This window comes from Aethalodelphis obliquidens, unplaced genomic scaffold (genome assembly GCF_003676395.1).
Source record: "Aethalodelphis obliquidens isolate GAN/ISIS:26980383/991018 unplaced genomic scaffold, ASM367639v1 scaffold14, whole genome shotgun sequence".
NCBI lineage: Eukaryota > Metazoa > Chordata > Mammalia > Artiodactyla > Delphinidae > Aethalodelphis > Aethalodelphis obliquidens.
This window is the reverse complement of record NW_020837958.1, coordinates 5686096-5700757: the sequence shown is the minus strand read 5'-3', so window position 1 is coordinate 5700757 and position 14662 is coordinate 5686096. Positions and strand designations below refer to the sequence as shown.

Genomic DNA, 14662 nt, shown 5'->3' with positions numbered 1-14662 from the left:
ATTTTCCCTCCCCCAAAGCTGGCTTGCTTCAGGCAAAGATTACAAAGGGACACCCTGATTCCTCGAATATGATTTAACTTCATCTTCCAGTGTGGCCAAAGGAGAGCTGCCATTTGGGCAAGTTGGTGTGGCTACATCTGCGGCACCTGAATTCACCTTCCCCTTGGATCTTAAGTGAATGCTGGCTTCAGAGGGAATTTCCCCCCTTTTATGCCATGGTATAAGGGCTCCTTTTTAAAATTCCCTGTAATACAGCAGATGCCAGGCCCGAGGATTTAAATTAAAAGCAGAGATATAATGAAACAAACTAATGTAATCAGATGATCTGGTTTAGAAAACAATTTGCTTTCAGCTTTGGGTGGAGAAAGGGGTAGGTAGGAGAAATCCAGCTGGATGCCTCCCTGGGTGGTGCCAGGCCCTCTAATAGTTTGGTAGAAACCAGATTCCCAGCTCCTTGAACGCTGGTTCTCAGTCTTGGATGCACATGGGAATTACCTGGGAAGTTTAAGTACTGATGTGTAGGCTGTATCCGTGAAGATTTTGATTTAGATGTCTGGGGATATAACCCGGGCCATCAGGCCTTTTAAAAGCTTCCCAAGTGGTTCTAAAGTGCTGCCAATGCTGAGGATAGTTGGGCTAAGATCATCCCCAAGCACGACGACGAGGTTCTTCAACATCCATTTGTTAGGGTCTAAGGCAGGAAGTAAGGGAGCTATGAGTACCTGCTACTTGCCCAGCTGACAACAGAAGCATCAACCCCATTTAGGGGACACCTCAACTTCTTGCCTCAAGGGTGTAAACTCAAACAGAACTTTCCTACACAATTATTGAGAAGCCCAATGTCTCTGCCTACCTAGCGGAAATGGGTGTGTTGGGTATAAGTCAGCTCAAATATAATACAGTCAGGCTTGGATAGAATCAGCAGGCATGGAGCCCAGGTAGGGAGCATTTTGTCAGGAAGCCTCTGGCAGATCTTAGCCCTGAGATGTGTGACAGCCCTCTTCCTCCACCCATCCAGAATGGGTTGACAATGTGTACCTGCCCATTTATTGCTTCCGGCTGCAGGAGGCTCACAGGTACATTACTGACAAACTGAAGGTATTGAAAGTCCCTTTTCTCAATCGTGGCTCTGGCCTCTATGTCTGGATCAACTTGAAACAGGTGAGTTCTGGGAATGAAGACAGGTGTTAAAGGGCAGATCTGCCTGATGGCTTTTGAGCTCAGCTTTGTCCCTCTGTCCTCCCCAGTACCTGGACCCATGCACATTGGAGGAAGAGCTGCTCCTCCATTGCTGCTTCCTGGACAACAAGCTGATTTTGTCCCGTGGCAAGACCTTCGTGGTCTAAACCAGCCTGGCTAGTTCCGCCTCATCTTTGCAGCTAGGCCCCTCCTGCTAAGAAGCCGTGAGTGGGGCTGACCTCCCAATCCTGGCATCCTTCAAAGATGCTCCAGCCACTCCTGTATGACGCAATAGCAGAGTCGTCCTTTTTTTTCCTTTAGCAGCCTATAGCTTCAGCCCTTCTAGGCCCTCTGTTTCCACTTTCATATCTTTAAGCTCCTTTGTAAACAGGAACTGACAGGCACTTGAGGTATATTATACCTTTTGGGTGTTTGGTCTGTGTCTGCCATTGAGCAGGTCATTGGGACTGTAAGCTCTCAAGAAATGGAGCTCTGCCCATGTGGGACTTGCTGGCTCCTAGGTGAGATAGACAGGGAGATGACCTAGAAGTCCCTGTATGCTATACTGTGGAGTTTAGATTCTCCTCTGAAGGTTCTGGAAACATGACATTCATTTTATCTATTGTATCTCAACACATGCAGGTCACTGTTTTACCTGCTGGCAACATAGCAATGAATAAGAGAACATTTATGTTACACAAATACCTTTCGGGCTAATGTGGAAAATAGACTGAGTGAAGGGCCACTAGAGGCAGAGAGAAAATGATGAGGCCAAGGCCATCAGCTAGGTGACAAGATTTGATCTGAGTCATGAAGGTAAACTGGCAGGCAGGGGCTGTGATGATGAAGCCAAAAAGAGCCATGGGGGATGCGGCAGGTCGACTTGGAAATCTATCCCAAAGAAGGGAAAGCTCAAGTTCAGCATCCCTGAACGAGAGGCTCTGTGGTGGTCTACTAGGACCTGGTTATATCTGGGGCCTACATGAAACCCACTAAGTATTGTTCTCTGTCCCCATTTGGACCCTCTAGCCATTCAGCGGTTCCATCAGGTGCTAGTGGAGCAGGGGCAAGATTGGGGAGTGAAGCAACTGGAGGATGCAAAGAAGGAGGAAGTGTCTACCTCCCAGCCAGCGGCTCCAGCCAGTCTCACTCTCAGGAAGTCCTGACGTCAGCCTCGGATCTGGAAGGCTGGTATACTGACCTGGAGCTGTGACCAAACAGAGAGTGGGCTCCTCTAGGCATGAGCTCGTTTGACCTCACCATCAGCCCCCCTAAGCTGAGCATCTGTCATTTTTGGAAGCTTTACATCTTTTTAGTCTTCTAGCCATTGTGTGTGTGCAAAATGCTTTTATGGCGATTCCGGTGGGAAAGCCTAGAGAGGAATAAAGGGAGGTCTCTGGGTCCCTATTTAGATGGGTTTACTTTTATATTTGATATCTAATAACTTCCATATTCTTGTAAATTCCAGGCCTGTTTTGTTTCTTATTCACGTGCTTCATATCACCTTTTGAGAGCTAGATGATTTTTAAATTTTTGATTACACTTAATTTAAATTTAATTAAATTTAATTAAAAATTAAATTTAGGACTTCCTTGGTGGGGCAGTGGTTAAGAATCCGCCTGCCGGGCTTCCCTGGTGGCGCAGTGGTTGAGAGTCCACCTGCCGATGCAGGGGACACGGGTTCGTGCCCCGGTCCGGGAAGATCCCACATGCCGCGGAGTGGCTGGGCCCGTGGGCCGTGGCCGCTGAGCCTGCGTGTCCGGAGCCTGTGCTCCGCGACGGGAGAGGCCCGCGTAACGCAAAAAAAAAAAAAAAAGAATCCGCCTGCCAATGCAGGGGACACGGGTTCAAGCCCTGGTCCGGGAAGATCTCACATGCCGCGGAGCAGCTAAGCCCGTGTACCACAACTACTGAGCCTGCGCTCTAGAGCCCGGGAGCCACAACTACTGAGCCCATGTGCCACAACTACTGAAGCCCGCATGCTCTGCAACAAGAGAAGCCACCGCACTGAGAAGCCTGCGCACCGCAACGAAGACCCAACACAGCCAAAAATAAATAAATAAATAATTTATTTTTAAAAATTAAATTTAGTTTTTAAATTCTAAAGCAGGTTATATGTGAAGAACACTTTTGGGGCAGATCAGAAAGGAAGGGAAACCGCGATGCCTAATTGGCGGAGCATTTTCTAGGTGTTGGGTGCAACGTCCCACAGGATCCTTTCACAGTCACGACCACCTTATACACGAGTGGCTCAGTGGCAGGATGGGGGCATAACTCCAAATATGAGTGCTTTCCATTCTTGCCTTTTCGAAAGGCTTTTAAAGTGAATCTCTGGTGATAAGCCTGAGGCCTTCCATTTTCACCTCTAGTGTTTCCAGCTGTTCAAATCATACCTCCTGTGCATTTCTCTGCAAAGCCTTTGTACATCTGAGCTTTAGTCTGAGCACCAATGCTGTGAAATGGGCAGAGTGGGGACTACCACCATTTTATAGATGATGGAAGAGCTGTTAGCACCCACCAATGGCTTTGGTCCGTCACTTGGGTTTGGGACCATTCTTCCTCTCTTGGGTAGGTTTGTAGCCTGATGCTTCAAGATGCTTTACACCAGAGAAGTTTTTTTAGAAATCGACTTGACTAGCAGACACAGGAAGGGAATTCATTGGATGCATGAGGGAGCTCATGGGACCAGAAGAGAGGGGGAAGATAGGAACAAGAGATGCTCTTGGCATCTCTGCTACGGGAGCTCATAGCCAGTCTCATCAGGGCGCTGTCCTGGGAGGAAGATATGATGCCTTCCATGGAAGCGATAGGCCATTGCTGTCTTCTCTTCCACTCAAGATTCAAATGGTTGACTGGGAAGAATTTAATTTTTTCCTATCCAGGAACAGAGAATATCCCTCCATTTATTTAGGTCTTTAATTTCTCTCAGCATGGTCTTTGTAGCTTTCAGTGTACAGGTCTTAGGCCCATCTTATAAATTTATCACTATATTATGACTTTCATGTTATTTTCAATGTATAGATTATTAATTTCATTTTTAGTTGTTTGTTGCTAGTATATTGAGACAACTGATTTTGTATCTATCAAGAACTTTGAAGGCTCTGAGGTTTTACCTTACTTGCAAAATAACAGGTTTCATGGATGCTGGCGGAAGGCATGAGAATCTTGGGTCAGAGACAAAGGACAACTTATTAACTCACAGCAATAGCAGTAATCAGTATTGGCTTTTGGTTCCCCAAATCCTGATTCCTATAGGGCAAAGTGAAGGGGACCAAGGGATGCCTGTACATGCAATGGGGTGTGTTGCAGGAGAGGATAACCCAAACTTAAGGAACCTAATTCTTTTGTAATGAGCAGTAAACCTGCCTGAACTTTGGCCCCGAGGGAGAAATTATCTTTATTATACTTAGTAGTAAACAAACCTACCCTTTGCTCTGGAGGCAGACACTATCACTACCATCCAAGGTTGGTCACTGTATATATATGTGCACATATATACACACACGTATGCACGTACATGTATGCACGTACATATATGCATGTACTTACACACATATATATAATCCTATACAGCCCAGAACAAAGGCAGTCAGTGTCTCTGCTTGCAAGACAGGCAGAAGCATGAGAGACCTGGGAAGAACCATCTCCTGACAGTATCTTGAGACCTTGCTAAATTCACTTATTAGTCCTAGTCGTTTTGGAGGGGGATCTCAGTGAATTTTCAATGTACGCCATCATGTTGCCTGCGAATAGAGATGATTTTCCTTCTTTCTTTTCAATATTTATGTCTCTCATTTTTCTGTTCTAATTGCATGGCCTAGAACCTCAAGTATAATATTGAATAAAAGAAGTAAGAGGATATTCTTGCCTTGTTCTCAATCTTAGCAGGACTGAGTTCTGTCTCTCATTCTTAAGTACTGGATGTATTTTTCATACTGCCTTTACCAGATAGAAGAATTTCCTTCAATTCCTAGTTTGCTGAGAGATTTGCCATGAATGAGGGTTCAATTTTTGTCAGTTTTTTTTTTTTTTTTTTTTTTTGCAGTACACGGGCCTCTCACTGCTGTGGCCTCTCCCGTTGCAGAGCACAGGCTCTGGACGCACAGGCTCAGCGGCCACGGCTCACGGGCCCAGCCGCTCCGCGGCATGTGGGATCTTCCCGGACCGGGGCACGAACCCGTGTCCCCTGCATCGGCAGGTGGACTCCCAACCACTGCGCCACCAGGGAAGCCGAAACACCATATTCTTAATCTTACCATTTTATCCAGTCTGATGATCTTTTAACTGGTCTTTGGTCATTAATTTAATGTAATCATGGATATGGTTGTACTTAAGTCAATTATCTTGCTATTTGTCTTCTATTTGTGCCCTATGCTCTTTGTTCATTCTTTCCTTCCCGCGTGCCTTTTGAATTAATCAGGCATTATTTGGTATCCCATTTATTCTTAATTATACCTTTTGACTTTTTTTTAAAAAGTGTTTGCTCTAGAGATTACAATATATATCCATTGCCCTCAGTGAGAAGTTCACAGTCCTTAACAGGGTTTATTAAGATTCATGACCTGATCCCTGATCGTATCTCCAACCTTTCTCCTGAACCCTGCAAGCTCCGGGGGTCGGTATTAGGCTTGTTGCAGTTCATTAATGTTCCACACGGACTCTAACCTTAAAGGCTCTATCAAAGGCTTTCTTCTGCTTCCAACACCCCACACTCCAGCTAGCTAACTAGGACTCGAGCATCACTTCCTAAGTGTTTAGGGTGAATGAATGTGTGTGTAAGGCTTCCTGTATGGGGCCAATGCCTGTGTGTGTGTGTCAGGAAAGGGGGCAGTGGTGTTAAATCTCCCTGCCGCATGCTTCCCAGGCACCCAGTAATCTTTCTTATTAGTTAGCACATTTGTATGTCTGCCTTCCCAGTCAACCATGCAGGCCCGCTGTTTGTTTTGCCATCACTGTATCCCAGCATTCTGCAGAGATCTTGCACGACACAGGCATGCAATAAGACTACTTACCTGAATTAAACAGAATGATATGACTTAAATGGAGAGAACTGGCTTATTTTACATAACACGGAGGACCAAAAAGTCTTGAGAGCTGCTCAAGGTCACAATGTTAGTGGCAAGGCCAAAGCGAAGACAAGAAGTGGAGTGATCTGAAGACAGCCAAGTCTTCCCAGCCAGATCTGTACTGATGGATCCTGCTCATTGCTTTTCATGGAGAAAAGGAAAGTTTTCCTACTCAAAGGCTCGGCGCGGGCGTGGGACCTTGGTGGTCTAACTCATTGCCAAAGTCTCGGAAAGTGCATGGTCCCAGGCAGAGTTCACCAGATGTTCTGTATAACGAAAAGAGGAGAAATTACAAACTCAGGTCAAAAGCTTTCACAGGGGAAGGATGTTTTCAGGATGCCCTTAATCGGAATTAATGTAAGTCCGGAAAGCCTTTTCCATGGGCCGCAACCAGGCATACATTTGTCCAGTAACCTCCGTGACTCTGCCTGTAAATGGGGACACTAAGGCCAGGAGGCAGAGGGAGGGGCCCCCGTGTGCCAGGGGCGGGGAGACCGGGGCGGGAAGGCCGCCAGGGCGCTGAGGCCGCAGAGAGCGGAGGTAGCAGTGGGCGGCCCGTCCCTTCCAGGCGGAGCTCTGGCCCTGGGCCCCCTCCCTTTCCGCGGCTTCCCCTCCCCGCCCCACGGTGCTGCAGCGTGTGCGCTCCCTGCGCGCAGGCCACACCCGGGAGTCTTGCGGCCTCGGGCGCGAGTTGACGAACTGTGCCCGGAACCTTCTGGGAAGCCCGACCCGGCGTGGACGGTCCCGAGTGCGAGTGCCTGGGCCCGGGTGCCCTGCGCACAGCGGCGGTGAGCGAGTCCGGGCGAGGATTCGGACACAGACTGCGCGTGCCTGAGTGCCGGCGGCGGCTCCTCCAGCTCCGCAAGTAGGTGCAATCCACGCTTTGCAGAACAGGGGGCCTTGCCCGGGCTCGAGGCCTCGCTGCAGAAGTCCCGGCCCTTCCGTCTCGAAGCCCTCGGCCAGACTTAGACTTCCTCCTCCCGGAGGCCGGGAGCCGGCGCCCGCGAGGCGCCCGCCGCCATGCAGGGGTCTTGCGCTCTGCCTTCCACGCTGTCCGCCCTCTCGTGGATCTCCGAGGCCCGGCCGCGCGGGTTTCGGGCTCTGGACTCGCCGCCGCCCCACTGGACGCCCCGAGCCCGCCCTTCGCTCCCGCACGGCGCGCGCCGAGCCGGGGCCCGGCCGGCCCCCACCTCCACCCCGCCTCAGCCCCTCTGACCTGCCGAGGGCCCAGGCATAGGATGAGGGGGGGCGAGGTGAGGCTGGGGAGAGCCCAGTCAGTTGGGGGAGACCCCAGAAAAGACGTAGTGGAGCAAAATTTAACCGAGGAGCCCCCTGGGTTTCTGGGCCGCTGGTTGGTCCCCCATCATTTGGTGTTTGGGGTTTGTGCATCAGGACTGGGGAAAGCGGCGAGGAGTTATAATAACGTATTTTACTGAAGTTTGTCCATGAGCCAGGATTTGTTCTAAGCCATTTACACTAACATATATTTATGTCCTCACTGCTACCCTATGAGGTAGTTACGGCTACACCCACTGTGCCCGCGAGGACGCTGGCTTAGAAAGTGGAGGAGTTCACATCTGAACGCAGGATGAGACCAGCCCCTCGCAGCGGCCACGCCTCCCCCACTTCGGGAGGGAGCGGGGGTGGGGCCTTGGGCTCTGCTCAGGGTCGTGCACTTGCACTTGTGGGAACCCCACTTGCTTCTTCTCAGGCCCCACCCATCATCGCCTCGAAACAACCAGATAATCTCATTTTATCCTTTACTTCTATTCGCAACAGTCACCACAAGACCCCTGGACTCCAGGCTCTTTCTACTTTAAGTCAGAGAATTTTAACTTGGCTTTTTGAAATTGACGTCGGCAAGAATGGAAAAAGAAGCTGGTGACTCTTCAGGCTGCAGAATGAAAAACTTCCACAAAAGTAAAACAAGCTGAAGCAGCCATTTATTCAAGTTGTAGAAAAGTAGCAAGTACAGCCCCTGTCTGTAGATCCTTAGCAGAGTTGATGCCTTGAAGCGATTGCGCACATGGTTACAACTAGTAAGGGACACAGGAAGTGATGAGTATATAAACTTGAAGGAAGGGGCAGATAGAGAAGGGGGAGGGCCCCGTGACTCCCAGTTCATTTTTGTTGCTTGGTGCTAGGAAAGCCCTTGATCAGATCAGGCACTGAGTGCTTTTGTCTTTCTGCAGATGTTCCCACTCCCTCAGAAGGACTCCGGGACACCTACCACCTCTCCAGGTTCAGTCTCCACACAGGGCCTGCACAGTAACCATGGGGATGGTCTGGAAGGAGAATGCTCCGGAAAACCAGACCAGAAGCCGCTGAAGCTCTATGGAGTGGGTGATCCCACTGCCATGTTCTCCTCCGACAGCCCCTACCTGTCCTCTAGAGGAAGCATCATTAAATGGTTCTGGGATTCAGCAGAGGAGGGCTACAGGACCTACCACATGGATGAGTATGATGAGGATGAGAACCCCAGTGTGAGTGAAGGCCCCCTTCCCACTGGGACACAAGAGAGCACGGGGGGTGGAGGGGCGGGTACCCCACCTTGACCAACAGGGCAGCACACAGCTTGCTATTGTCATGTTGGAGTTGTGCCCCTTTGACTCCCCAACGGGGTGTCTTATGTTGCTCAGAGAGGCCCCTGTATACTACCTGAATCAGAAAATGGCCCATTTATAATTAAGGGAACCTTGATTTGTGAGGGAGGAATTCAAGAACCATGGAGTGCTCTTATATGGATCCTGATCCACAGCCCATCGACTATCCAACTTTAGATCTGGGACAGAACTCGGGTTCAGGTTGCAACTGTTTCACTTTTGGGTTGTGTATTCTTGAGCTAATTACTTAATGTCTTTGAACCTCAGTTCGTCTCTATAATGGGATAGTAATACCTCCTCTATAGAACGGTCACAATTAAATGAGATCAGGTATGTAAGTTACTAGCACAGTGCTTCCACATAGAGCATTCAATAAATGGTAGTTGCTATTATTATTAATATTACCTGCCCCAATGATTATAACTTATTACTAGTAATACCTTCAGAGGGTAGAGAGCTGTCACGAATAACCCTTTAATAATCTTTATTTGTTGAGCATGTACCAGGTGCTGACACTGTTCTATATACCAGGGTTACAGCCGTGAACAAAAATAAAGTTCCTGCCCTCATGGAGTTTATAGTCTAGTATGGGAGACAGACAGACATATACATATATACATATAATATGTTGGGATAAGTCTTGTAGGGAAAAATAAAGCAGGGTAATAGGATAGAGACTGGTGGGGTGGACTGGGGATATTACTATTTTATGTGAGGTGGTCATAGAAGGTCACTTTAATATGATGACATTGAAGCAGAGACCTGGAAAAAGTGAGGGATTGTATTAGTTATCTCTTGCTGTGTAACAAAGGACTTCCGGTCTTAGCAGCTTAAACAAACAGTTCACAGTTTCTGGAATTCAGGAATCCGGGTGGTGCTTCAGGCTAAAGATCTCCTGGGAAGTTGCAGTGAAGCTGGGGCTGTGGTCTCATTTGAAAGCTTGGTGGGGTGGGGAGATGATCCACTTCCAAGCTCACTCACATGGTTGTTGGCAGGCCTTGGTTCCTCACCACGTGGTCTTCTCCATGGGGCTGACAGGGCCTCTTCTTGCGGTACAATGACCCTTGTTCCCGTTCCTGCCAGAGCACCAGTTTACTGTGTACATTCTTTCATCCTGTAAACTGAGGCTTTTAAGAGATACAGCGGTGTCTTGGGCATGTATCCAGCCTTCAGGGACTTCCCATCCAGTGGGGGAGATAAAGCCTGTACATCAGACCCTGTGACCTGGGACAGAAACTGACTAGTGCCGTAAAGGGGGACAGATAAAGTGCTTTGGGATCCAGAAGAAGAAAAGATCCCTTGCAGGTGGGATTTTGAGGAAGGCTTCCTGGAGGAGATGGCATTTGCACAGAGCTTTAGAAATGGGAAGATAGGATCAGGGAGCCATGTGGAGGGCATGGCTTGAGCAAAGGCCAGGAGGGGTGGTGGGAAGGGCGGGATTGCAGAGAACTTCGCTTTGCTGCCTTGGTGCGCCCCCCGGGGCCTTCTGATAGCACCCTCTGCTGTGCTCACATGGCTCTGTACCTCTCACCTCCAGGGCATCATTAACTTGGGCACCAGTGAGAACAAACTCTGCTTTGACCTGCTGTCCAGGCGGGTAAGTCCCGGTGCACCTCTGGGTGGCATCCCCAGCTGCAAGGGGCTGTCTTCTCTGGGATTCCTTGGAACACTTCCCCCAGAGAGCCTGCTGCTTGCTTCAGCGGCCTTGGGGACCACTTTCCCTCCATCTTGGGAGAGTCACTTCCCCACTGTGATCCTCCTTCTTCACTTCTTCTGGCTCTTTCCCTCCTCAGTTCCTCCTGCTGGCTGGGGCCCTGCTCTCAGGGGGAGATACTCGGTGATGTGTGGTCAGTATTTAACAACTGGCCCTGGGAGAAAGGGGCCCCTGATCGGTAGCTTTTCTGATTCCCATAGTGTAAATGCCCCCACTGTGGCCGATATCAGGCTATTGCCGTGACATCACTGCATGCAGAGCTGGGAAGAGAGGTGCAGGGGCACCGTCACGTGGTAGTCCCACCATGCAGACACATGGACGGAAAGGACCTCCAGAGCACAGATGAGAGCAAAGTGGAGTAACATAGACAGGAGCAATATTGTTTGAGCACTTTTTACCTTTGTTTTTACTGTAACTGACTTACATAATTTATATGTATAGTTTATATAATTTAATTTTTGAAAATGGTACAGTTTGCAAAATTCCTGAAATCAGATTTCTTTCTTTTATTTATTTTTTTAAATTGAAGTATAATTGCTGTACAGTATTATACAAGTTTCAGGTATACAGCAGAGTGATTCACAATTTTTAAAGGTTATACTCCATTTATAGTTATTATAAAATATTGGCTCTATTCCCCGTGTTGTATAGTATATCCTTGTAGCTTATTTTATACCCAGTAGTTTGGACCTCTTAATCCCCTACCCTTATATTGCCCTTCCCTCTGCCTGCCAACTCACAGATAGAGAAAATAATCAGATTTCTTGAGCTGGTGTGAGCCATCTCTAGTAAACTGCTGGAACTATCTGATGAATGTGTCTCTCGAGGCCTAAGAGTTAGAGTTTGGAACTGTGGAGAGAGTGATCCTTAACCCAAAGGAACATATTTCCAAAGGGAAACATCTAAGCTGCAAGGGGAGAGGGGTGTAGGGAGTGGGGTTGAAAAGTCTGTTCTACCCAAAGCCAGCTCCCCACTCTAAGGCAGCTCAGCGCCATCCAGTAGAAATAAACTGTGAGCCACGTATATAATTAAAAATTTTCTATTAAATAAGTACAAAGAAACTGGTAAAATTCATTTTCATCATGTATTTTATTTAGCCCATTGTATCTAAAATATGGCTATTTCAACATGTAATCAATATAAAAAATTATTAATGAGCTGGTTTACATACTTCTTTCATATAAGTCTTCAGAATCCAGTGTCTCAGTTCAGGAGAGTCCCACATAAGAGCCCCATGTGGCCAGAGGCCTCTGGATCGGACAGTGCAGTGCTCAAGGACGAAGGAGAAATGGAAGAGGCTGGGGTCATAGACACGTGCCTCATTTCCCTTTCTTCCTTTTGGTCCTGCCGCCCAAGGCTTCTGCCTTTCCTCGACTTTGTGGGTGTGATGCCCTGGGAGTCACTAACCCAGCACCCAGGCAGGGTGGGGATGGTCTGGAAATGGCCTCATTTTCCAAAGTGTGAGGTTGAGCTGAGCCTGCAGGAAGACAGTGGCCTGAGTCCCTCCATGACTTAGAGCCAAGACCGAGGTAGGGCACCTAGTTCTGAGACCTCTTCTGTCACCCCGTTGGAGGAGCTGAGGTGCGCGGTCTCCTATCGCTGCCTCTGCAAATCCACCCCTCTGGTTTTGTTGGGCGGCGGTGTTGTATAAAGAGCACTGGACTAGGAGTCAAAAATTCTGGTTTGTCTTAGCTTCGCCACTTGCCGGTGCTGTGATGTTGGCTGAGCCATCTGACTTTTTTTTTTTTTGGTCGTGCCGTGCGGCTCGCGGGATCATAGTTCCCTGACCAGGGACTGAACCTGGGCCCCCTGCAGTGGAAGTGCACAGTCTTAACCACTGGACCGCCAGGGAAGTCCCACACCCGACATTTTTAAGCCTCAGTTTCCTCATCTGCAAAATGGGCATGAGAATGCTGTCCCTGGGCTGCCCCTGTCTCAGTTTCTCTGATAAGCAGACCAAGCCCTTGGCTTTAGAAGCCCTGGTGCTGCGTGGATGCAGGTGGCAGGGCTGGCCCTCACCATGAGTGTGTGCGTTCCTCAGCCCTGCTCTCCCCTGTCTGTCCCCAGCTGAGTCAGAGCGACATGCTGCGGGTGGAGCCGTCCCTGCTGCAGTACCCTGACTGGAGGGGACATCTGTTGTAAGTAGCACCTGTAGGCCAGTGGTTCTCAACCCCAGGGCGGTTTCCTTCCCCAAGAGACAGGTGGCAATATCTGGAGACATTTTTGGTTGTCGTAACTGGGAGGGGGTTGCTCCCGGCTTTTCTTGGGTAGAGGCAAGGGAAGCTGCTAAACCTCCTACAGTGCCCAGGACAGGCCCCTCCACAGGAAAGAATGATCTGGCCCGAAACATCAATAGTGGCGGGTTGAGAAAGCCTGCCCTAGGCTGAGGGCCTAGTCCTGGAGAGCTGGCAGTCGTGGGGTCTCCTGGAGCATCTGCAGGGAACTAGTGCCTCCTGCCCGTCCCACCCCTGCTCAGCGGCTCCCTGGCTTGGTTTCTCTTGAGTCTGAGGAGTGGAGAGGGCCTTCAGGCCAGGAGCCTTGTCTCCAATTTCTCAGTAGCTTTAGAGGAGCCAGAATCAGCTTAGGAGGAGATGGTTGGGGCCTTCTGCTGGTAAGATGGGAAATAGTAAGTAAAACTAATAAGAGTTTATATTTATTGAGCACTTGCTAGGGCCCAGATGCTGTCCTAAGGATTTAGTGCTGGAGCTGGACTTGATTCCAAGAGTAATTCCAAGCATGTGCTCTTATAATAATTAGGATGGTGGCCCTAGAGACTGACCACTGGGCTTGAGTGTGGACTCTGCCACTAACCGGCACGTAACCTAACTCCTTCAAGCCTCAGTTTTTTTGTCTGTAAAATGGGGATAATAATAATAGTAGTTGTGTCATAGGGGTTTTATGAAGAGTAAATGAGGAATATTCTCTAAATAACACCTGCATAAGGTAAATGCTTGTAAATATTAGCAATAACTATGATAATAGTTATTGTTATAATAATAATTATATTATCCTACATTATATTATATATTTTATTATATTAATGTGCTATTATTACTATTAATATTAGCTAGATCTGTATAGAGACTGTTACTTTTTGATATCCCTGCAGTCTGCTGATTAGGTGGGGTCAGGTGTCCTAGAACTACTGGAATGGAAGTTTCCACACATGCGGGTAGTGTTGGGACCGAGGAGGGAGGTGGGTACCAAGGAGTGGAGACAAATAGTGATCGTATTCCCATCGTGGGAAGCAGAGAAGGTTAATGGCAGCTACCTGAAGATTCACCAGAGGAGCTTTGGGATGGACTTGGGGTCGGAGCCCCTCTGACAAGCACTGCCCATCTGTCTGTCTGATCTCCAGCCTCCGGGAGGAAGTGGCCAGGTTCCTGTCTTTCTACTGCAGGAGCCCCGCACCCCTTAAACCAGAGAACGTGAGTAGCCCCCTCCCCTGCTCCTTCCTGATCTTCTGCCCCCTCCCCAACTTTTGGCTGGCCAGGGGTAAGGTAGGGTCACTTAGTTTTGATTTGGAATTAGGAAGACCCCTTCCCTTCTTTCCCCTCATCCTATATATTTAGAGTTTGGGTATAATTTCTGCCCCGCTCTGTTCCGTGGCCCCTCTTTGCCTCCACACCTTCGGGCAGGACTCTGAGTGACCAGCTCCCTCTTCCTTGCTCAGTTGATCTAGAACAGGGTCCCCACGAATAAGCCACACAAATGGACTTGGCTGTCAGTCAGGGTATGACCTGGCCCTCCCTCTGTGCCCTCCTGGGTTAGAGGCTGCAGGCCCTTGCACCCTCCTGGGACAGATTCATCTGTGTCCCATGGATGTGTCACCCTCAGGTCGTGGTTCTGAATGGCTGTGCCTCTGTCTTCTCCGCTCTGGCCACAGTGCTGTGTGAGGTGGGGGGTAAGTAGACCGCAGCCCATTCAGTACCAGGGGCTGCCCTGTGCCTGCAGTGTCCCTAGCTGCCTGTCCTCGAGGCCTGCATCAGGGTGCTTTTGCCATAATAGACTGCTAGACCACAGGGGGCTTAACTAAGGGGCCTGACAAGACACCAGGGGTTGGCAGTTCCAGGGGAAGTCAAGGTGATGCCAGGGTTCTG

General features: G+C 49.1%; 1 protein-coding gene across 1 annotated transcript in view; it reads left to right on the top strand.

The window, feature by feature from the left end:
- Window positions 1-14662, top strand: part of ACCS (1-aminocyclopropane-1-carboxylate synthase homolog (inactive)) — a 38238-nt gene that overhangs the window by 14509 nt on the left and 9067 nt on the right. The window contains 10 exon segments of the mRNA XM_027115662.1: window positions 1019-1161; window positions 1248-1340; window positions 1343-1403; window positions 6969-7110; window positions 7198-7498; window positions 8438-8728; window positions 10386-10445; window positions 12630-12700; window positions 13921-13990; window positions 14400-14466. Coding sequence (XP_026971463.1) covers window positions 1019-1161; window positions 1248-1340; window positions 1343-1403; window positions 6969-7110; window positions 7198-7498; window positions 8438-8728; window positions 10386-10445; window positions 12630-12700; window positions 13921-13990; window positions 14400-14466 — 1299 coding nt within the window.